General features: G+C 41.3%; 1 protein-coding gene across 6 annotated transcripts in view; it reads right to left on the bottom strand.

Moving 5' to 3' along the window:
- The window catches only part of Ebf1 (EBF transcription factor 1), a 389,991-nt gene that overhangs the window by 74,344 nt on the left and 290,808 nt on the right, over nt 1-24,839 (bottom strand). For 4 of the 6 annotated variants that reach the window (XM_036197564.1, XM_036197566.1, XM_036197569.1 and 1 more), the window contains exons 9-10: nt 23,582-23,715; nt 7,095-7,221 (exon numbers count right to left, since the gene is read on the bottom strand). In XM_036197564.1, coding sequence (XP_036053457.1) covers nt 7,095-7,221; nt 23,582-23,715 — 261 coding nt within the window. The remainder of the gene's footprint in view (nt 1-7,094; nt 7,222-23,581; nt 23,716-24,839) is intronic. The other 2 variants (XM_036197565.1, XM_036197567.1) reach the window with 1 other exon arrangement.

Below are 24,839 nucleotides of genomic sequence, written 5' to 3'. Positions count from 1 at the left end.
AAATCTGTGTCACCTCTAGGCCCATGAGATCAATGAAAACAGGGTCCCTGTCTGCTTTGGCTCAACATGCTTTAGGGCATTGCCTAGAACCAGTTTAGAACATCATCTAGAACAGAACCCAGAATTTGCAAACATTCTTCTAATAAATAAAGGAAGCAACAATAGGAAGGAGGAAATCAAATAACTCAGGCATTCCAAGTCTAAGTCTGCAGCCTAGGAAGAAATAATGTTTTGCATGCCAGGGAGAGCTAAAATGCATATACTCTTAATCAAAGTAGGCTCAAATGACCAATTCTTTGGATTTTTTTTAAATAGAAAAAAAAACATTCCCACTGTCTGCTCTTCACACTCTGAGTTTATCTTTAGGCAGCACTCCTACCAGGCCAAGTACCTGCAGAACTACATTATCGACCTGACCTATTTATGCCTTAAATACAAATACTATTAAAATGTCTCCATTTTATAGGTGAGGAAATGGAAAATATTTATACCACAGATCTCAACCCATTTCTTCTTTATCAGAAACCTCAACTATTGTAGTCTATGCAAGAAAATGTCAAGCGCAGAAGGATAGGTTCTTAATTAACAGTTTCTATTTACAGCCCATGTCATCCAGATTACAACAATCAATGAGGAGCCATTGATCCTGGGCAATATGTTAATCAATTATCAGGAAACACCTATCACAGCCTCATAAGATGCTAAGTCAAGTTGCTTCAACACAGCTTACAAAGTTATGTAAGACTAAGAAAGGCTGTCTTCCTTATCACGTTAGTACGTCTATTTTGGATTCCATTTTTGTTTGATCCACAAACAATAGAGAGCTGTGACTATAAGGAAGCTAATGATGAGGGAGTGGTCTAATTGCATGGGACCAGAGAGATCCAGTGACAAAAATTCCCTGTCAATTAAGACAAGTTACAGGGAGTATCGAAGTTACTTATTCAAACTAGCCCGTTGTACAGTGAAACAATTGGAGTCCAGGGCATATAAGAACCTATACTACATCTCTTGGCCAGCGTCTCAGCTAGTGCTCTGTCCATTTCCCTGTGGTGGGCAGAGAGTGGTCAGAGGAACAGAGTTAGAACTCTATCTAAGTCTTGCACGTGCTTGCACAAAAGGCAATTGCCATGCCCCAGGTATTAAATATAGAATGAATTTGAGGCCTAGGAAGGAGCTGAGAAAGCATTAGGGCAAAGCTGAGTGAGTTACAAGTGCCAAGGCAAAGGGACTGATGGCAGGCAGCCTTACATCTAGTGAGCAAACAGGGACGTTTCTCTGAGGGCAATGATGAGGTGGTGGCTTTTCAGAAAACTCAGCAATGCATTCACATAAGGAAAGGCTATAGAGTAGGAGATTGATTGGGTTCTAACTCTCTGCCTCCCACTTAAAGAGAAAGATTTGGTCGGCCCCAAGGTGTTAGCTTTCTTTTTGTGGGGAGAAGCTTCTAAGAAGGAAAAGGCAGAGTTTTGTGGGCTAGAAAGTTTTGAACCTAGAGTTGAAGCTTACTGTATCCTATATGAGGGAAGTTGGTGATCCATGTGACATGTCCTAAAGAAGAAAAGAAGAAATTGCAGATAGAAAGGAGAGAAAACCTATATACTTTTCTTGAAAAACAAAATCAATATCTTGGAAATTTCCAAATCAAGACTGCTAATCAAAATATTTATCATCTGAGCCATGGAGTTTGGCCTCCAGGCGTCCATGGGCCGGATGTTGGGTGTCCAATGTGGCAGAATTGAGAGGTGGAGCCCAAAGAAATTTGAATAATTTAATTAAAGTTTAATTTAACTAGTATTGGATGTGCAGCCTTTAGGAAGGATTAATGCACTCCTTGTTGAACCCTGCCTCGTTCTTGTGAGAGCGGGTTGAAATCAAGAGTACAAATCTGAGTCCCTCCAGCTTTCAGTCTCATAATGTGATTACTCTCACATATACCTCCCCCACAATACCATCCACCATGTTGTGATGCAGCCCCAGTGGCCCTTACCAGAGATCCAGCAGATGGGACCATTTGGTCCAGACCTTCAATCTCCTGAAGTGTAAATTAAATAATTTTATTTTCTTTATAAGCATTCAGTCTGGGTCATTTTGTTGTGACAACATACACTGGAATAATTATTTATAAATCTCTGTTTCTTATTACCATAATTACTCATACATTGCTCTATTTGTTGTTTCTTCAGTGTACTGGTGCCTATGATTCTGTTATTAAAAATCTTTAAAGGTATTTCTTAGACAAATAGGAAGATAAGGATGATGTTAAACAGGATGTGAAATATTTGCTCCAGAAAACAGACACAAAAATGGATGGGTGAGGCTTCAGTGATAGCTCAGAAGTTCAGAAATGTTGTACTCTTGCAGAGGACCCAGGTTCAGCTCCCAGCATCTACATGGCAGCTTGCAACTGTCTGTCATTCCATTTCCTGAAGATCTAATGCCCTGGCCTGGACTCCATTGGTACTGACATGCACCAGATGCATGTATACCCATGCAGGCAAAACCCTCAGACACAGAAAATAACAATTTTTTAAAAAGAAAGAATGGCTAAAGATAATGGCCACAGTTCATTAACGCCAACACTGGACTTAGCCTCCTTCTAGGTACTATGCATTGCTCTGATTCTAAAAGCAACCCTAGCAAGTTATCATTCTCTTCTTGCAAAGCTGAGGTGTCATGTGCAGGTCTCAGGAATAGCCTCTACAGTAAATGGCAAAGCTGAGAGTTGAATCTATATCCATTACCTTAAATGGAAGTACCCAATCCCTAAGCAGCACTGTATTACCAGCAATGAAAAAGGAAACTGATGGAGAGGAAAGAGGAAGGGAAAAGGCTTGGGGAAAGAGAGGGGGGATTAAAACCAATATGATCAGGAGGGGGCAAAAATGGAAACTTGGAGTCATCAAGAGCCACAGAACGCATTTGCCTGAATGGTCCATTCTGCAGGCAGAGTGGTATGTTCTGCACCACCCAGGGATGTGAAATACACACCAGAAGTATTTCAGGAAGAAGTTTCTTTCCTAAATTAATACACTATTTGGATTGGCTCTTCCACAGTGGCCACAAATTGGGTGGACATGGTTAAAATGGGAAAGCAGATGGTAGAAATGTTCTGATAGGTAGCCTAACCAGATAACCAGAGGAGCTGTTGCTTGTTCACCCTTGGCTCTTACCAACTTGTTGGGGAGGGGTATGATTGTGAGTGCAACCCTGAGTTGGTCAAACATTATCCTGTGGTCTTTTGTTTTGTTTTCTGATTTTCCCTGGACACAAAGGCCTTTCTTATGAAGACGTTCCTAGAATGAAAGTAAAGTGCTAACTTTAGATGTGCCTACTTGTTACTAGAAAACACAATTCCAAGAATTTTAAAGAAACAGCTAACAGCGACTAACAAACTTATTAGCATCCAAGTTCACTGAAGGGTCAGCAGGAATGACCGTGCTCCTGAAAGAAACAGCTCACTTAGACTGAATGGCTACAGGGACACAAGGGGTGTGAACAATGAAGGTGTCAGGGAAACCCTACACAACCAGTGAGACCTGGTGAGTCCTGTGATCTTCATCTGGTCTACCTGGACTGACTGACTGACCAGACACAGGATCATGGGTCTCAGAAATTAATCCTGTGACTAGATGGGGTTTTAGTTTTTTTCATCGAGAAACACTTAACATGTAAGGTCATCTCTGCCCTCACATTTGCAAAAGATTAATTAGACACAATGAAGTTCGATCGGGTCAGTGCTATTGGGCTTCTGTGGTTCTATTTGACTCAACTCTTTTCCATGACTCTGATTGGGCAAATACAAGAACCTCATATAGCCAGTGAATAAGAACACTCAAGTCTGAGGTCTATGATGGAGGGCTGTACCCAGCATCCTTACACATGAGGCCAGCCTTCAGCCAATCTGCATTTGGTCAGACCACTTCCTGCCTTTATTTGCATTGACTAGACCAGGGGGTTTCTGTCTGGTTTTATCTTCTGGCTTTGCTTAAAGTAGAATTTTAGTGCCTCCCATATTCCTGGACCCAAACTCTCTTGAGTACTAGGAAAACAGTGGGAGTACCTTAATTGGGGTCTTATTTTTCAGTTCTATGATATTTCCTTTTTTTTTTTAGGGGGAAAAATTCAAGTGACATTCCATGAAGACTCATGATTAGTTTACCAATCTAGAAAGGCAAGCCTCACATCCTGAGGTAGTGTGGCTGTTAAAGAAAATTAAGTGTGAAGTGAACTTCTGGGAGTGGGCAGCAGAGGGGCTTGTACACTCATGATGACCTGAGCAGTTGGGACAGAAGGGCTTTGAGACCCCTTCTCTCTCCCTTCACTGGTAAGCCTTGACAAACACAGAAGTAAATGGAGTGAACCACAAAGGCTGGGAGCCCAGCCATGTCTAAGGACCCTCCACAAGGACAAGCCATATGCCAGTGATTGGGAGGCTCAGAAGTTCCCTAGTGAAAACCACGTGATGTCACTGTAACTATTAATAGCCAAGGAGCCTTTGTCCTGATTTCTTTCTATTTTTATTTTTCTGACACAAGAAGAGGTTATATTCCCCCCTTTCATACATTTCAAATGGCAGCTTCTTGTCAACTGCCCACAGCTGACAGCACGAATGCTTTGGTTTCTTCCAATTCCCACACACAAGCATATCAACACACTTTCCTCCATAATTACTTCCCTCAGCTTGCAGATCTGCTGTTTTTATCTTTGATCTTCATTCCAGTGTGATACATATTTCCCCAGATATGAGTTCTTAAATTGATTTTTAAATTAAAAAAAAAAAACCTTAAATAACAGTTGGTTGGTCAGTACCTAGAGGTTTTTTGTTTGTTTGTTTGTTTGTTTGTTTGTCTTGTTTTTGTTTTATTTTGTATTGGTGTGTGTGTGTGTGTGTGTGTGTGTGTGTGTGTGTGTGTGTGTTTTGTTTTGCTAGAGAATTTAAGTAATATAATGATAGTGATTTAAAAAAAAAATTATGACCAGGTGGCTCTAGGGTATATTTTGTTGAACACTGATTAAAAATAATTTCTTCTAAATGAGACCTGACCACAAAATGGAACCATTAATGAGCAAGGACATTGTCACCAAAGCGGAAACCATGGCTGACTGCTTCTGGTGCCTCCCACTCCACAAGCATTTTCTTCTTCTTCTTTCTTGTTCTTAATAGCAGAGTAAATAAGCAACCAGCGAGGCCTAAATGTTTTCGGCCAAAAACAGAGTCCAAACTCCTCAGAGAAAACATTTGGCCTCTGTGGTTTTATAATATGTTCCAGAACAGCAAGTCCAGCGAGGAACACTGTGAAAAACTCCCATCCCTTGGAATGACGGTGGGGAATGTTATAGTATCAAAAATTTCAATTGGTCTTTTTTCCTGCAAGCTCATAATGAGGCTTGTAAAAAGAAAGAAAGAAAGAAAGAAAGAAAGAAAGAAAGAAAGAAAGAAAGAAAGGAAGGAAGGAAGGAAGGAAGGAAGGAAGGAAGGAAGGAAGGAAGAAAGGAAGGAAGAAAGAAAAGAAGGAAGAAAAATACAGTGTTGTGTGGAAGTTCTCATGGGAAAAATGAATGGCAAGAAATCCTAAATTTAAAAGAAACAGCTAATCTGCTATTTTGATTGTTCTTCAAAACTTACGCTGAACCAATGAGCCTAATTAAAAACACTTGGCCCACTTCTATAAAGCATCATAGCTTTCTCTATGCTTCGTTTGTATACACCACAAAACTCCAGATAGACTTTTTTTTTTTCAAATGCTCACTAACAAAGTGCTGACTTTGTTGGGAAGGCTGAGCTAATTTCATGAACTCAGTGTGAAACCTGAGCTAAACAAAATTGTGGTAATTTTCCTTAATTTGTAAAAGTGATTGGAGTGCAAACAAAATTTTCCTCTTGGGTCAATCCTATAATTTTCAATTAACTAAAACTAATCGGCAGGCAGGCACCAACCCTGTATTTTGTTTAAAGGGCTGGGAGGCATTTCTGAGGGTCAAGATATATTAACTGGGTTTTTTTTTTCTTTTTTCTTTTTTTTTTTTTTTTTTTTTTTTTTTGTGTGTGTGTGTGTGTGTGTGTTTCATCATTGTGAGAGAGACAGAGACAGGGTGACTATGAAGCATGCTTGGTTTAGTTCACAGTACAAAACTGTAGGAGAAAACACTTTGAGGTAGGATATCACAGCAGAAGAGAAATTTGCCCTTTGATTATGTGGTTTAATTAGGGTGTACTGAGAGAACCAGTTCTGTGCTCCAGACCCCTTTGTGTGAAAACAACTTCCCATCCACATGGGTAGGCCTAGTGGACCTTCAATAATAAATGGAGGGGAAAGAGAGCTGTGACTCCGTCATGGATGGAGCAAAGAGCCCTTGAATTTACTACACGGCCACAAGCAGTCAGTCTGGGCCTCACCTTTGAGCAGGTAAGAAACAAAGAGTCTCGTGGGTCCCTCACTCCTTCCATAGCAAATTCGGATTGGTAAAAGAAACCTGGGTGTTTGCTTTGCCTATTACATGTATTTCCACATCCTGCCAGCCCGGATCCTGCATGATTGGCTATGCCTGGTGGGAGGGATTTCAGATGCACCCTGTAACCCTAGCTGCTTACCACAAGGCAGGGCCATGTGCCAATGCTGTTGGGGGGTTGGGGGGGTCACGTAAGTGGGTGCAGGGGAGGCAAGCATCAACCCAGAATAAACTATGAAAACTACCAAGTGTGTTTAATTCAAATGTTGCAGGAGAGGCTAGAAGAAATGAGTACTGTTCATTAAAGCTCAACCCTGTTCCATAATGCAAATTCCAACAAGCTGGCCAAGCTACTAGAGAGACCTTGGTCCTGTCTAGTACTGCCTGCCCTCTCTTACTTCTCATGTTATTTCTCTAAATAGCTAACCAATTATTTCATCATTCAAAACCATTACACCTACATAAGCTTTCAGTAATAATAATCATAGCAATATCTTTGTTCCTGTATCTGTTGAAATGGAGAAAATCTGTCTTCACAGAAACAAGTTTAAAAAAAAAATAATTACATATACAAGATCAGGTAAAACAAACATCTCATGAGGCCAAGCCTCTCTGTGATAACTACCTGTAGTCATGCTTACCTGTATAGATGAATCTGCCTGGAGTCCCTTTGCAGAACTGCTTGGACTTGTAAGACAATGTGACTTCCACAACACCGGGGATGTGCCGAGGAGGTGTCTGCACACGGATGGCATGGGGAGTTATCAACTGCAGGAAACATGAAGGGGAATGGTCAATTCAATACATGAAGTACTCATGTCCCAGCTGCCCTATGGGCTCTCCATAAACAGAGCTTTAAAACACATCATTAACCTGTCAGTAGACACAATCTGGATGGAACCTGTAGGAAAGATGCTGACAACATTTACAAGTGCTCTGCGTCCCGCCACACCAGCATTATCTGCCTTTTCCTTCACAGCGGCCCTGGGTTTCCTGGTTTGGAAAGGGAACCTGGCCTAATGAAATGGTTTATCTCCCACAGGATATCCTTTGGAAAACCTGTTCACAACAGATGCCCAAATCAGAGCAGAGCTTTGCCATGCCTCTCGATGTGTCTGGTGTTTGAACTGAGCTCTTAAACACATGCAGAGTACAGAGGTAGGAAAACAGTAGACCCAGGCACTCTAATTAGCTGCGGAACACATGTAGGAAACACCCTGAAGACCATTTGGCACATTAACTACCAGAGGCACAATCAACACACTTTAAAGGGGGAGAGCAAAGAATCTGCCTCCTTGGAATAGCTTATGGCTCTGGCTAACCTAAAGGTCCTCTATAAAGAGAAGTGGAAGGTTGGGAAAAGCGCTGGTGGATGGCCTCCCTTCCACCACACAATATCACATGCACAATGAGAAAGTTCATTTCTGAACTCTACTGGCAATCAAATTATACTATGGAGCAGAATGTATTTTTTATTACCCTTATCTCAGTTTATATAAAGAAAATGTTATTAATGGTCATAAAATGGGTATTATCTGGTTCTTAAAAAAAAAAATCTAGCTCTGGCATTTGACTGTCTGACCTGTGATGGAGCTGCATTCTAAAAGTTCTCGCTCCATGAGGTCAATAACGCCCCCCTGAGCTCAATGCTGTGGCCTAGTCTGAACAGGCAGTGGTTAGAATATCCTCTCTGGGCAGTCTATAGTGAGTCAACACTAGCTTATGTTTATGCTATTGGACGGCAACAACAGAGAAGGGGGTGGTTATTTAAATGTGCAAACCACCAAGTTCAAATGTTTTGCCTGGGAATCATGAGTGAGGTGATGAGTTACCACCAAGGGACACTAGCCTGTACTGGGCAGAAGAATGAGAAAGTTGTCAATGCCAAAATCCACATGGAATGTCGTTAAATGTTCCAGGAAACAGAGACAGGGCACTGGGGTAAAGTCATCTTAGGGATCAGAAACGCTTTAGCCTCTTCTCTAGAATATAAAGGAAGTCTGAGCTTATGGGCTAGAGAGTCACAAAGAAATAGTTCAGGAAGGTCATGCCACAGTGGAACTCTGGAGACCAAGCTCATTGCCATGGCTGGTGTTTTTGTGGAAAACTAAGGTTCGCTTACAAAAAGCAGCAACAATATTGTCCTGAAATTTTGCCCTAGGCTGGGGAGCTCATAACCTCTAGAGGAGAAACCTACTATTATTATTCTGCTAAAGGGACGGAGTATCAAGCTTCTAAATATGTACCTCTCTAATCCCATAGGTGAGAGCAGCTCTCAGCCCTCATCAGGGATGTATCTTTGTGATGGGGACAACAGTTAATACCGAGACTCACAACTGGTCAAAGTGCAGAGTATAAATGTCTGTGAGATGCTTAGGCACAAATGGAACATCTGGACCACACTTGCCCCACCCAGGCTCAGGAAACATCACATCTGGATCACACTGCCCCACCCCCCCCCCCACCCCGGCTCAGGAAGCATCACATCTACCTCTAGCTGAGGAGCGACCAGTAGCTGATGGCTGCTAGTAAAGGGAAAGTCAATTTTCTTTACAGATGTGGCCCCTGGTAGGTTGATCATGCTCCAGTTAATGGCCCTGCCCATGTATACAGAGGCAGCAGTAATTAGACTCAGTAACTATTTTAAAAAGCAAAAAAAAAAAAAAAAAAAAAAGAGGATATGACTTTGGGAGAGGGTTTTCTAGGTGTTGCTTGGGGTGTGTGAGTGTGTGTGTGTGTGTGTGTGTGTGTGTGTGTGTGTGTGTGTGTGTGTGTGTAAATATGAACAAATTATGCACAACATTCTCAACAAATAGATAAAAAGGAAAAAGTATTCTATTCATACTGAAATCCTTCCAAAATACTTTGAATGCTGTCTAAAACATCCACAACATATGTAACGTAACGTAACCTTGATAAATCAAGCTCATGTTTGGAATGGCTTATCTTATATCTTGCTGAAATACAGAAAAACACTAAGTGACTGCTGAAGTATACAGTGCTGTTTTCATGACCCAAAATGCTTCCAACCAGTTAAGCACTTGAAATTATCTCTGTTTTATTCTGTACCTTTGTCCTCTGTACCTTCTAACTTGCACTTACAGTCTGTAAGCATAGAAACAAGGAAATCAAATCTAATGCTGTATAAGGAATGAGAGAGGAACTAGGTCCAGGTAATTCTTGCCTGCCTGTGCTCAGCTTGTCTCTAAAGCCCAGCTGCATGTTCTCTATATAGTCAGTTTTACTTGATTTTCAAGTAAGTGGTCTGCCTCTTTATAGAAATTCAGATGATCATGACATTTATGCTCTATATAACTCTTAGGAACCTATTTACCATTTGCCATTGCAAATTCCCCGCTTATTTGTGTCCCATTAAACAGTTTTTTGAGATTAGGAGAAGATCTTGAATTCCTATGTCTATCGTTAGAAGATACTTAATGAGGGGCTGGAGAAATGACTCAGTGGCTAAGAGTATACTAGGTACTCTTACAGAGGACCTGGATTCAGTCGCCAGCATCCAACATCCACATGGTGGCTCATGACCATATGCAATTCCAGTTCTAGGGGATCCAATGCCTTTATTCCTGACCTCCATAGGTACCAGCCATACACACAGTACACATACATACATGCAGGTAAAATATTCATGCATATAAAATGAAAATAAACAAATTTAGAAATATGTTATGAGATAAATGCCTTCCATACATGATTTTTTTAATATTCCTGGAATAAATTCATGTGTAAATGCTTTCATAATTCCATTAGGTGTTTGACTCTAATAGGTATAATAATCCTTACATGAGTCCATTCTTCTTAACCCAGTAATAATGAACACATTCCCCAATTAAGTTACTCTCAAAATGATGACCCAGCTAGTTTTGCACTCATATCCCAACATGAGCATGAATTGCTGCCTATACTGCTTCAATATGTTAAGAAAGAGGAGCACTTCTAAAGGTCTGTGGATCCAATAAAAAATGATGAAGTAAACATTTTAAGGTATTTTAAGGTATTGAGGAGCTGGAGGGATGGCTCATGGCTAAAACTGCTTGCTGCTCTTCTAGAGAACCAAGTTCTTGGCTAGCTTACAACTGCTTTAAATCAATCCAGTTCCAGAGGATCTGACACTCTCTTCCAGTCTCCTGGGGTACTGCATTTGAGCACATGCATGCATGTGCATAAGCACGTGCATGTGCACACACACACACATACACATACACACACACAGTCATTAGTCAAAATAGAAACAAATATAAAATTAAAGGAAGTTAAGACAGTAATAATAAAAGATCTATGCTACAAGAGTGTTTTATTCCTAAACTTACAACTTTAGATGTGATTTCTCTTCCTTGTGTGTATGTGTGCTTGTCCCTTATGCTTACACAGGAAGTAATACTGTAAATAAATTACTGTGGGAGAATATTATCAAAAATGAAATGTAAAATAGTGCCAGTTTGGAGTACTAGGCATGCCATGTGATCATATAGGGATTAGATATGCAATGGCACAGAGGAAACCTCAAAAGGGAGGCAGTGACATGCTAGCAGACGTGGCCTCTGGTACAGTTGTGGGTAGCTTTGGCTTCCTCTGGCTGACTCTTCGAATTTCTCCAACTCTCCACCAGTAAAAACGTATGACTATTACACTCAGGGGAAACCATTAGGCATTGTGTAAAGACTGAACACTCACGGTCTCTTCATGGCTTGGAGAGGCTACCAGGCCACCAGGAAGCAAGAAATGTGGCCCCCTCAGGCTGGCTCTATGAGTGTTTGTCTTCTCCAGACTCGGATAACAGGGCCAGAAGAGCCCTATGGAGTAGAGCCAAGTGACACAGGCTCATTATGGACTACGGGTGGCTAGTGAAGCCTCTGTGAGAAAGACAGACCCAGATGTGGCGGTGGTGAAACAGGGCTCCTCATGACAGAAGCACCGGACAGAGCAGAGAGGACACAGAGCAGATGGAGCGGCTGCGCATGTGCAGGCAGCAGTCTGAAGAAGCCACCTGCAAAGTCTGGAAGCCCAAAAGAGGCTCTGTGTGTGGCCTCTTGTAGCATCAGAAGGACATTAGAAATAGGAAGGCTTGATCCCTGAGCATTTGGAGTTAGAGAGAACAACAGGCTGTAGAATGCTGGGGAAGGTCATGCCTTTGGGAGACATGGCATGTGCCCTCTGTGTAGCTCTCTAGTTCTCAGTAAGTAATGATAGCAATGACCTCAGCAACAATGACCTTTTGTGGTCTTCTAACCATGTGCTCAGCGCTAGCTGGAGCTCTTGCAGTGACTTATGCCCTATAGACTTCAGGGGGCAGGTATGGCTATTAGCTGGTTCATAGATAAGGAAAGTGAGTTTGGGGAAAGTTTAGAACATAACTAAGGGGCCAATTAGAAGCAACAAGCTCTCCTGACTAATGGCCTTTATCATAATGCCACAATTCATTCTCATCCATTCATATTCTCTCTCTCTCTCTCTCTCTCTCTCTCTCGACTGCTTATCATTTTTCCATAATTTCTGTCCCACGGACTTTAAACCATCTCTCCGCCTTTGAAAACATCAGTTGCATCCCTGGTACATCCTTTAGCCTCCATGTCTGGGAGCATGGGAAGCACAAAGAACAGCTGTTCTCCCTGTGAAGCTAAGCCGAGAACAATTCCCCGGCAGAGCTCAGAAGCAATTCCACCATCAGCCCACATGCATGTCTTCCAGCCATGGCATGGTATGAAAGAAAAGCAACAGGAAGTTCTGAGCCATGTACAGATTACTAGAAAACACACAAATGATTTCAAATTTTCCCCACCAACCTTAGGACCCTGAACTACCTGCAATGTTAGAAAGTTGAATTAAAAAAAAAAAAAAAAAAAACAGTCTAAAACAAAGAAAAACTCAAAGGAATAGAGAAAAGGAAGGGGCAGTTAACTCTAATCATCAGTAAGAAAATGGAATGGGATCTAGGTCTTTGATTGACAGCATCTGAATTCTGTTACTGTTACTCTCTATGCCTCAGTTTACCAATTGAATCATAGGCTATATGAGCTCAGATCTTCCCTGTGGGAGCTGAGAATAATATTAAATATGTTTTGTGTTTGGATAGTGCTTCTCTGGGGACTCTAAAGTGCCTCCTAGATTAATTTTTTAATTTATGTATTAATAATTCTCACAGCATTCTCCCTCCTTCTCAATTAGAATGATAATACCCATCTCTTCTGAGATAGGCAGGGGGTGCTGAGTGATGGACATGGAAGAAACACTTAAATAAGGAAGCTGTAACATAACGCATAATTAAAGCTTTGAGAGCAAATCTACCTTTGGAGCTTTAAAGAGATGCGAGTGTCAGTGGCCAAAGAAATAAACTTGCTGTTCTTTCATTCTAGAGCATTCATCTTTTTGTAACTAGAAATGGCATGCTTAAAAAAGGTTTTTCAGGGCCAGAAAGATGTCTCATAGGGGTGAAGGTGCTTGCTGCTAAGCCTGATGTCCCAAGTTCGATTCCCTGGGACCCACTCAATACAAAGAGGAGAACCAACTCCCACAAGTTACACACACACACACACACACACACACACACACACACACACACACACACCACTCTACACAAATAAATAAATATTAAAAAAAAAAAAACTAACTGATTTTAGGCCAAGCTAAACTATGAAAAGTGTCCATTCCTGAGGACAGCCCCGCTCGGCCTCTACTTGAGCCTCCCGGGTTCATCTGTGTATTTTGGTTCATTCCCACCTAGTCAGACTTCTCTGGCATTTTTAAGAAAGATCTTCTCATTCCACAAGAGTGCCTGTCTGGGCCTCAGAATGTGAATTCTCAGGGAAAGAGAGAGCAAGCAAGCAGAGGCATTGAATAGTGCACAAACACTCTGGTTTCCTTTCATCCTTCATAGAAACAGCTAAAACCAATGTTTAGCACAGGGGTCTGTCTCATGAATCCCCAAAGATAAACTTGTAAGGAGACCTTTGAAACTCAATCTCAGAAATTGAATTCCATGGGGGAGTTCAACCTAGCTTCTGAGTATCCAGTGATGCTTCTGAATGCTGTTCTCTTACCAGAGTGCGAGATATAGAAATAGAAATGATAGAGAATAGATGATAGATAGATAGATAGATAGATAGATAGATAGATAGATAGATAGATAGATGTGTGTGTGTGTGTGTGTGTGTGTATGTGTGTGTGTGTGTGTGTGTGTGTGTGTATGTGTGTGTGTACTAAAGGTTTGCAGGGGGACTTCCCTAGCTGTTGTCTGTGTTCCTTGCATAGAATATCAGCTCCTTGAAGATATATTAATGGTGTTTTTTGTTTTTACTGGGACCTTGGAATAAGTCAGGTCTCATAAACTACTCATCAAACACTGAATGAACAAATAACAAGATGCCTAAAATACCCCTCATAATTAAGGTAAAGATAGAAGAAATTCCTCTATGAGTATTCAGAAAAGAAATATTCAGGGCTAAGGGCATAGCTTAGTGTAGAGAAATTACCCAGCATGCTTGAGGGCCTGGATTTGATCCTATAACCACCAAAAGAAAACAGAAAAAAGAAATGACCAATGCCATTCCATTCAGAATTCTTTCTTTTTCCTAAAAAAAATAAATACAAATAAAAACAAAAAGTTTTTGACTTGGCTACCACAAACCTCCTGGTATCCTCATTAAGCATTCCAAAAAATACACTGCCTAGTTCTTTGAGCCAGGAAGTTAACCATGACCCTCAATCAATGCAGTTAATTGTATCAAAACAGAAGAGCAATGAGATCGATTTCCAAAATAACAGATTGGGGAGAAAGGGACTAAAATAAACATGGTGTACTTCAACTGCCTCTGGTTTTGTGGGTTTATTTATTTATTTATTTTGTGAGTTGTTGTTTAAATAAACCTTCCCCAGCTCCCTTCCCAGGATGTAGATCTCAGGCCAGCTGGGCTTCACCAAAAACTGGATTGCATCCTGACAGTGTGTGAGCTGGAGAGGAGCTGCTGAGCTGAAGTCCAGCAGAGACTCACAGGGCAGCTCACCCCTGGGTCTAAGCAACATAAAGACTGTCTTCTCAGAGGGTGCTCGCCATATACAGGCCAGCAAGACTACGGTTCCTGACTCTTACCTGTCTCCAGTTCTGTGTTCCTGCCTCTTTGCTTAGAAATTAAAATATATGAAAAAGGAAAGTCCTAGTGCAGTTATTGAAAGAGCCAGTTACTTTTTCTCAAGCTCACAGTTTACAGATAAATTCTGCTTGTGAATGAGGAAGAGAAAAAAATAAAACCAAACATAGTTAAAGGCCAAAATACTGACAGGGAATAAATCTACCCTTCACCAAGAGAGTTTTCGGGTTCTTCAATGGTATAGATGATATCAAAGCAGTAAGATATAGACTCATTTAATATGCATGTGATATAGTCCATATTTGCATATTGATATACTGGTATTTACACATATATTCAGTATTGTGTCCTTTGGCATGTCCCTTCAGAAAGAGAGATAAGTAGACTCTGTAGAAAATTGAAGTAGAACCTCCTTGAACACCACAGCCCTATACTTACTTGGGCTTGATGTCTTCCAAGGATGCATTATGCACATTCTGTTGTTTTTAAGTAGAATTTTAAGTCTAGCTGCCAGCTCTCCCTTAGTGATTCAGAGATGAGCCACCATGCTTATGCTTATGAATAGTCATCAATATGCTGCCCAGTAATATGGTTCTCTGTCTGCTTTTTAGATTTCCCTAGACACAGGCCAATCCCTTCTGCTGTTGCTGTGCCTGTTCTTAGTCACCTGGCCCTACTCTGCTGCTTCTTAACTGCACCTGGAGAAAACAGACAACATACTTTTCTTTTTTTCTTGGTTGAGCTCTATCCTGAAATTCCATGGAGGTAACATTAGTTTGACATAATTTACAAAATTGTGAGTTTTGCTATATTATTAGATGGTTAGAAGATGGCTCAGGACTCAGGTGGGCTTGAGTTCAAACCCAAGCTTTGCAAATAACCAGTTGGGAGGCCTTTGGGAAGTCATCTAACCTGCTGACTTTCCATTTCACATGGGAGCCTGGGATCAGGAGGGACTAGTTACAAATCACATAAATACTCATTATCTATATCTCAAAAAGAGCTAGTTTTCTACCTCTTACTCTTCACCACTTTCACTCGATTTCTGCTAAGGTATTGATGTTCATATTTATCATGCTACAACTATATCATCACATGTATTAATGAAAACTTGTATCTATTTAGTAGTGATTGAAGCATCATCAAATTGCTCAGGAATATTTGTTTGGAATGAATGAACGGATGACAAAGTAGGCAGAGTCATTCAACAAACACAATACTGTTATTTTCAGAGCTTTGTGTTAGGCACTGGGAGGGGTTAATCTGAATTTTACAGGGACACCACCTTCAAAGGAGAGAGAAAATTCTTCATTTAAACCCCTAGACTATTTCTATCTATTTAAAAAAGATGCTAGCTCTTTTAGAAATGATTCCCCATAAAATTACTAGGGCTTGAAAACTGTTCTTCAAACTCACAGTCCAAGTTTAATGTAACTGATTCAGACAAATAAAATGCATAATTCTGTATCATGTATCTCCTATATAATAGGTAGTTAATACATTAAATCAATACAGACTTTGAAGCACAAATTTAGGAAAAATTAGACAGCCATCACTTAGGTCAAATTGCATACCTTATCAACTTTGAATTAAATCTGGAAGGGCTCAAGGAAGGTGATATGGTGGGGGATAAGTGCATGAAGTTAGCCATAAGACAAAATATGAGGAGATTCTAAGCATTGCTTTTGGAACACCGATGGCACAAGCAGCAGCTAGCCATCACTGCAGACTAAAATGTAGACTATGGGTGCAGATGTTGAGAAGTAGGTGCCCCAAGGTGGTCTGCATAAACCCCAGAATAAAAGCTAAGGGAAAGGAGCATGATGTAGGTGGTAGGAGGAGGAAGTCTCAGCTCAGAGCATTGGGGGACATTCCAGAGACCCCAGTACTAAAGTTCCAGGAAAGGAACACAGTATCACACAGATAGCCCTCTCCCTTCAGAAATGCTGCATGGCTATAGCCAGTGTGTTTCCTCTTTGCTTAAGCACCTCTCATTTGCATGCTTTTTGGCTTGAAGTTATGGGAGCATACACACACTCCTCCTGAACACACCATGAACTCGCTGAAAATGCCAGCTGAAGTCTTTTTGTCAGTATCACATAATTATCAATACAGAGGGGGAAATTACAAGTGATTTGATCATTAAAGATGAAAATATAGACTGAAGCACTTTTAAGAATAAAGTGAGCATGGATGTAACCATGTAACTATATTAAAACAGTCATTAGACCATTCCTATCTTTTTTTTTAATATGCTAGCTCATTTAGAAATGATTTCCCATAAAATTACTTGAGCTTGAAAGTTGTTCTTCAAAGTCCTGAGGAGCTGTTGGCTGTGAATGGGTAGTTGCTGGGGGAGGGAGAATCATTCTTTATTGAGAATTTGGCCACTGCTAGAGTTCCCATGCTCCAGTGCATGGCCCACAACCACACACATATAGGCAGCACTAACCAGACTTAGTGGGTTGTAAGAAAAAAAAGACATGAAGGTAGGAGAGGACATTTTAGGGGAGACATGGAGGGAGTGGAGAGATGGGGTGGACATGATCATATTTCATCGTATGCATGCATAAGAGTCTCAAAGATGAAGAAAAAATTAAGTCATATTCAAAGTAACAGATTCAGAAAGAGCTTAAAATTTTTGTCCAGCATCTTCTGCCTGTTCAATGGGTATATGTTAAAGAAATACATGTTTTGAAGCAAAAATAGAGAAGAAACTAGATGGCTACCCATTATTTAAAACCTATACATTAAATCAGTTTTAAAATTTATCTGTACCTAATATATATAATATATGTATAACATAAATGGATACGACTATTTATATTTAACCATGTATTCATCTATATTATGGAAGTTAAAAGAAATGGTAACTGAGCTATTATTTTTCAAATAGGTCTTCATTTCATTTTTTAATTTAGTTGAATTTATTTCATGTACAATGTGATATGGGTAGGCATTAGAGTGCTGAGATAAAGTGAATCCAGTTTGAAAAGGTTGGTGTGTTTATGAAAAGATATTCAAAGACTAAAGGGAAATTATAAGAAAATAAGATATGACTGAAAGCTGAATGGGGGTGAAGCTAGGTGTAAGGGTCCCTAACTACAACCCCAGCACTTTGATACTAACATGCTCCTGAGACAAGTTCTATTTCCACTCTGGAAAAAGGCTGTGCTTGGTGTCTGAGACACATTCTTGAAGGCTTGTAACTCTACATGAAGTCCAGTAAAATTCAAGGATGGACAAAGTGTCCTGGAAAACTTGCTGTGGGTAACACATATGTGTCATCGCCATCCATCCCTGAATATCAGTCATGGAGAAACAACTTCTGTCCTCATGCCAGCCATCCCTTTCTTCTTTGTATATAGAAGAGAAGCATCAGTACCGCCAGGTAGAAAGTGTTCAAGTGTGTTAAATCCTCCATTTCCAGTTTGGGATTTCAAGTTGCAGAATTGCTTCCCAGGCCCTGCAAGCTACCATGTGCCCAACTCCATCTTCCCAAGGTTTTCCCCAGCAGCATCTTCTGACCTCATCTCCAGGAACTAGGTTCAAACAATACCCTTGCTTTGGCTGAAGAGGAGATCATGCACCCCTGTGTGAGGCTAATCGGTTTGTACAACTATGTTGTGTTGGCTTCTCCGGTCAGAGCTGAGGGTACCATCTTTAAATAGAGCTGTCCTACAAAAATCACGTGGCATCTAATGCCAAGTGCACACTGAATAAAACCAGATGCAGCATATGGAAGTCTGTTCAGGGCCTTGCAGCACTAAAGAATGGTGGCTATAAGCATTCCTGGTCTAATGTAGATAATATTATGCAAATATTTCAGGCGATTTTCTTACATCTTTCCAGGCCCCATCACTTTCACCATTGAATTTCATAACTTGGCTTCATTAACATCAAATCAAAATGCGTGTCAGTTCTCACAGTATCTTTCCTGTAAGGTGATCCCTAGGAACAAGGGTTCTGGAGCTACAGAAATTTGTGACATGTTGAACACGGACTCCTAGTGACTCAGGGCATGATAGGGCCTCAAAAGTTATACAAGGGTTAGTTGAATGTGTTTCACTCAATATTTGCCAAAGTTAATGAGAGAAAAAAGATTTTTTTTTTCTCTCATCTGGCATGGGATATCTATTAATATCCCTAAAAACTAGCGCTCCATGTAACTATCTGGAAGATGCCGTGGTACAGACTTCCTGTTTGCGGCAACTCTGAGAGGCTGAAGAATGAAGAGTAAAAAAGTGCTATGGGGGGGGGGGGGGCAGCACCAGGGAGAGCCAATTTTGTGACTAATTCGGTTGCTTTGGTGATGTTCTCAGAATGTTTTTGCAGATGGGCTCGGTATCTGTGTACTGCCAGGTGTGGTCCAAAGGAAAGAACAAAGGTGTGAGAACAGTGGTATCTGTGCCCACCTCCCCCACATCTCTGTCCACTTCTGACTGGGCTGGTGCTGGGGATTCTGGGAAAAATATTATGATTGATTTTAAAGAAAATGCAGTGTAGATGCCTCATTTCCAAATGGAAAAACTGAGGCCCAGCCACCTTCAGTGAATAATAACTCTCTATTTTCTGAGCAATAAGACTAGAGTAAGTGCCTAGTCCTGAGTCTTTTGCCCACCACTAACCCCTATAAGCTACACCTTTGCTTAGAATATATTCTGCTGCTTCTCCCATCTCAATGTTGCACTTTACACAAAAAGGTCAATTAAATACCTTAGTATGCATCCTCTTTGCTATTTCTGTGATTAAATAAGAGGATCGTGAGAGCCTAAAATATCTACCTCAGAACCATCCAAAAATAATTGGAACTTGATTGGTTTTCTGAACCATCTCCCTCTGCCTCCTCTATGCCCTGTCTTCTAGAACCTTCCCATGAATTGCAAGCCACAAATTTAATACTAGATTATATAAATGTTATGCAACTCTCTAATTTGTTTCATGGGAGCAAGTTGTCTTTCCAAGTAAAACACCAGATCCCACAAAGGCCGATTTTAATTGCCCATGGTACCTATTCCAGTGTTAGACAACCAGCAGGCAGGCCAACTGCTACTCATTGTTTAGAAATTGAAGGAATTCAGAAGAGATATTGAAATGACAATGAGCTGTACAAAACAGTAGCACAAGCCCCTCCCTGCTCCACATGCCATGTGGGTGGTAAAGCAAAATAACCAAGGACATTTCTGGTCAAGAAAAGAAAAGAAGAAAAAAAAAACTCACCTACATTCAACATTAGCTCTCACCAACCCCAGTGGTGGTTTTTCCTCCATTTATATATAAAACACTACAGTGCATTTTCTTCTAAATACTTGGCGATAAGTCAGGGAGAAGGCCTTTAGAATTCAGTAAAATAATTGACCAAAAGGGAGGATAGGGAAGAGGGCAAGAAACAACAAAAGAGAACAACAGCATGGAAAATACAATCACCAGAATCCTATGAGGATGAGTGCACACAGAAGGCGGGACCCTCAGAGTGCCACCTTTCTCTCTTCCAACCCTCAGGGGACAGCAGAGAGCAGAGCTGAACTACTCATTTGCAAAAGATGATGCGGTGATAGAAGAGCGCACATTGAGGGGTAAATTAAGCTGGTCCTATTTTCTCTGCCTCTCTCTTTTTTTTTTTAATTCTTCAGCTAAAAAAAGACTGCACATAATAGCATCCACTGTTCATCTACACCACTATCTCACTATCTGCTTGTCCTGATGTACCCACCTTGGTGCTCTGGGCTATGGAGTGGGGAAGATGAAATAAAGATTTTTTTAAAGCCTACTTCTGATTGCAGGTACTAGAATCTTAGAGATGGCATGCCTACCCATCATATGGCTGGGAGTAAAGACATTGGATAAACAGGGACCTAATTCTAGAGAAGATGCCCAGGCAGGTTAATTGTCTTGCTCCTTGGCTTCAGCATGTGTCCTTTCCTTCATAAGGGAAAATTCTCCCTAGAACTTTGTGACTCCAACCAAAACCTACACAACTGAAAAATGAAGGGTCTCCCTTTTACATCTCTGAGACTGTACATGCCATTCCTGCAGACTGGTGAGGATGGCAGTACTGGTAGGACTCATGTCCCTCCTCCCAGCATGAGCCAGTGCTAGCAAGAGTGGGCACAACACCCTAATCTCCAGGGTTAAGATCTCCAGATGGGGACCATGGTCCAGGTGAAAGCAGGATCTGTTGTGAGGTTGAGCCCCACAAGGGAACCTGTGAGTTCAAGTCCCATCTCTAGCATAGGAAATATTAGTAGCTGACCAATGTACAGCATCCCTGAGCTCCCGCTCATGTCCCTGAAAGAGAACAGCACTGTATGCAGTGGTCCCCAGCTTGTGTGACAGCTATCAAAAACATTTGGCATGCTGCCTGGCTGGAAGTAAGGGCTCCAAGAATGCCAGCTACTTAGACTGCATTTTCCTTGAGATTTTTCACAGATACTGGCTCTTAAATACAACATTGAGCTGTGATCCTATCAAACCCAAGCCTTGATTAATGGCTTTGAACTTGATTGATTTTGCTCCATCAAAAAAAAAATAGTCACATAATTTCATTTTTGTTTTATTAGCTTTTATTTAAATTTTACACCAACCTCTACCGTTGCTATCACTCTGACTCTATGCTACTGTATGGCTCAGCTTACTCTACACATTTTCCCCCACACATTTCCACTTCTTATTATTGTTCCCTTGCTCAAGATTACATTCGTTCTTGTTAATAGGACTTCTACTTCTCTAAGATTACACTGTATAGATCAGATATAATGTCTGGCACTATCTGGCTATGTGACCTTGTTAATTCTACAAGGACATCTGCTAAATTCTCTTAGAAACCACAACATGCATTTCCACTGAGACAGAACTCCTAATTTAAGACAGAGCTCCCTGGGACACTTGGGAAGAGTAGAAGAGCAAAGAACCAGAAGATGCCTTATGCTCTCCTCCTGGAAGCCACTCGACTCTGAGCAACGTGTAACAGTGGTATTAGAGACCCGGAAGCAGGAGAAGAGTAGATGTAGTGTCTGTGGGCTCTCTTCTCCATGCCTTCTCTCTAGTTCATTATATGGAAACAGATCTTTTGAAGCAATTTGCTAGTCAACCTTGGTGAACCTAAGGTAGATGATGTTAACCTTGGATATCTTTTCACCAACCGGGGTTGAAAATAGGGAAGATGAGACAGGTCACCTTGTCAAACCAGGTCTAAGGTGGGGCACAAGTATGTGAGTTCCTGGTATGTCCTTCCCGGCCCTCCAGTAGAGCCTATTTGGTCTATAACAGACACAAGTTTCCTCAGGCTGCCTTGGATTAATCTGCCTTTGTCAAGTCCACGAGACTTGCCGCCCATTTTGACTCCTACCCCAGTCCTCATCTGGTGGCCATGACACAGAGCAAAGGACCACCTTGGATTTATTCTTCTCTGCTCCCCTGTTCCCTGATAAACAGCAGAACAGAGGGTCAGAAAGATTGAAGGTGTGGCTCTCAAGACCTGGGAAGGGCTGTTCTCATATAGGCCACTGTTCACATCAGGCTGAAGACACCAGCTGGCAACAAAATAAACCATGGAGATTATCCTTTTCATGTGCACCCTGATGCTTTCAGTGAAAAATGCAGTACAGTTGGCAGAGGGACGTTTACTACACTTTTCTTGCCCAGAATGTTCTAGCTTAGATAACAGTTAGTTGGATGGACTGAGAAGCCTGGTTCTGGTTCAACTTCATAAGAGCTTTAATGCTCTGGCTAGAGTCTGAAACTACCACGGCTGTAGCAGCATGCTGGCAAGGATGACTGGCATGTTGAGCGGGTGGCTGCTGGTGCAAAGAGTGTGTGGATAGCTTTAAAACGCACAAGATCCACTTTGGTTGTGTTAGTCAGAAAAACATGCCTAACTATCACAGCCAGCTCTCGGCTCATTCCTGCAGCCCCTAAAAGAAGAAAACAAAGCTTCTAGAAGAGCTAAATGGTGATGCCCTGCTATAACAAGTAGTCTCAGAAGTCACAGAGCTTGGTGCCCACTCCAAGGCTCACTCTCACTTCTTTGTGTGGCTACACACACATAGACTCAAGGTATTTACCAAGAAAGGCTACATCTAAGAGTCTGTTGTTGGTAGTACAGGGAGAAGGGCATGACAGTCTCTCAAATGCTGAGCACACAGCCTAGATCCCAAGACTCCACAAAACCCAGACTAGTACTACTGGGAAAGAAAGTGGGATTGAGCCACCTCTGTGGTCTCTTGTAGTCCAGACTCTGCTTTTATTTTGTACTTTGAGGTAAATAAGGACTTTGGAAGTGCTAGCTAAGACACCTGGGCTCCAAATTCAGATAACAATGACATCTATCGTGGCCTCCCTGAAATGGTGATGCTCATGTTCCGAGATCTTAAATAAATGCTGGTAATTTGCCAGACATGTCAGTCAGGTCAGATCTTTATGCTGAAAGCATTGTGCACATACAGCAGTCGTTGTCACATGGTGGAAGTCACACTATAAAGTACCCGGAAGCTGTTTGTTCTCTCGGTGGAAAACCCCTGGGTTCTTCAGCCCCCCCCCCCCAGCCCTGTCTGTGACTCACTCTGATTGAGAGTCACTGAGTAAGTCAAGGTCTCCCCGCATTATGACTGTCATCTGAATGGCAGACTCTGAACCTCAAGATGTAGTAGATGCCGTCTGTGGAATATCCACACATAATTGACTTGTTGAGGTTTGAACATCTTTTCCTATACATTCTATAACCTTGCATCTTCTTTCTGCTTCCCATTATACAAAGGAACCTTCACCCTATGGCAAGCCACAGAGGACACACCACCAAACAGAAAGCTCTGCTGGTACTCATGGGTTAGAGAGAAATGATTCCAACAGTAAGCATTGCCTCCTGGGAAACTCAGTTCATCTTCCCTAGTTTCCAAAGTTCTGTAGACTAGAGGTGGGCCACCCAGAGTGGTACCACTAAATCCTACACATTCTATTAGAAATTCAAGTATAGACAGTGTCTTCAACTAGACCAAGCTATTAGATATTAATGTTCAGACAACACCTACCTCACTCCAGACCAGCATGGTACCGAATATGACCTGTAACCCATCAAAGAAATTGTCCCCTATGATGATCACAGTCGCGCCTCCCGTTGTCCATCCTTCACTCGGGCTGATGGCTTTGATACAGGGAGTAGCTGCTTTTCAACACACATGAAAAAGAGAAGGAGTCTGCCGTTAGAACCAAACTTTAATGATGGGAGACTTGAGAAAAAGAAAAAAAAATCTTTTATCTTTTTACTAACAGAAAGTCCCTCAAGACCTCAACATTTCCTAGTCACATCAGGACCAGAAACCCAGGGAGCAACTTTAGTTCTTAAAGGCATCTATTTCATTGCTCCTACTGAGATGCATACATTTCACCCATCTCTTTATTAATGGTGAAAGATTGTGAAATTTAACACAGAAGACACACTGAATTTATCAAATGCCAGAGATCCTAATACAGTAGAAGCTTTATAGAGTTGTTTCAAAGTTGAATATATTTGGTGAAGTGAAAAATGTCTACATTCTTAGGTGAACATTCCTGCCCAATGCGAAGCTAACAAGGTGAGCAGGAGGCTGGAGCAGGAAGGATCCTTGCTCCATGCTTTTCTCTTGGTAACATTAATGCAGCAACATTCCTCATTAAAAATCATTACAAGTTTTCCAAATACACGTCATGGGTCCCATTTTATAGATTCAAAGTCACAAGTCACTTGAGGTGAATTGTGTAAAACAAACAGCACTGGTCTTGCTAAACCACAGTCTTCATGACCTTGGCTCTGTTGAGTTTCCAGGGCATAAAAATGTACGGACTGGTATCTCTTTTCATTGCAAATGGCCTTCATTTGCAAAGCTGTGACTGCAAAGCACAAGTTAGGTGGTTTCTCTAATGAGCATTGCTTACTCTGGACAGAATTACTAAAAATACATGGAGTGGTAGGATTATGACTTTGAAACCTCTCTGCAGGCTGCTTGATGCCACAAAGGCTCTTAAACCCACTGGTGCCATGCTATTGCTCTTATGATAATGATTACTTTCACAAACACCACCACAGCAAACTGGAAAGCAAGTGAGATACAAGAAGAGAGAGCGAGACCATCCTTTTCAATGAAAATTAACTATTCAAGACTGACTTCCCGAGCACTGGTGCCAAGGAGAACACCAGTTAATTTTAAATGTGAGTGGGAAGTACTGGAAAAATAATAATAATTAGTATTGGACTTTGTCAAATTTGGCAAAGTCTCATGTTTTAACTTTTGCAATGAGCAAAGAAAACAT

Source organism: Onychomys torridus, chromosome 8, assembly GCF_903995425.1.
Source record: "Onychomys torridus chromosome 8, mOncTor1.1, whole genome shotgun sequence".
Classification (NCBI taxonomy): Eukaryota; Metazoa; Chordata; class Mammalia; order Rodentia; family Cricetidae; genus Onychomys; species Onychomys torridus.
Note: the sequence above shows the minus strand (reverse complement) of the source record. Positions and strands in the feature narration are given on the sequence as shown.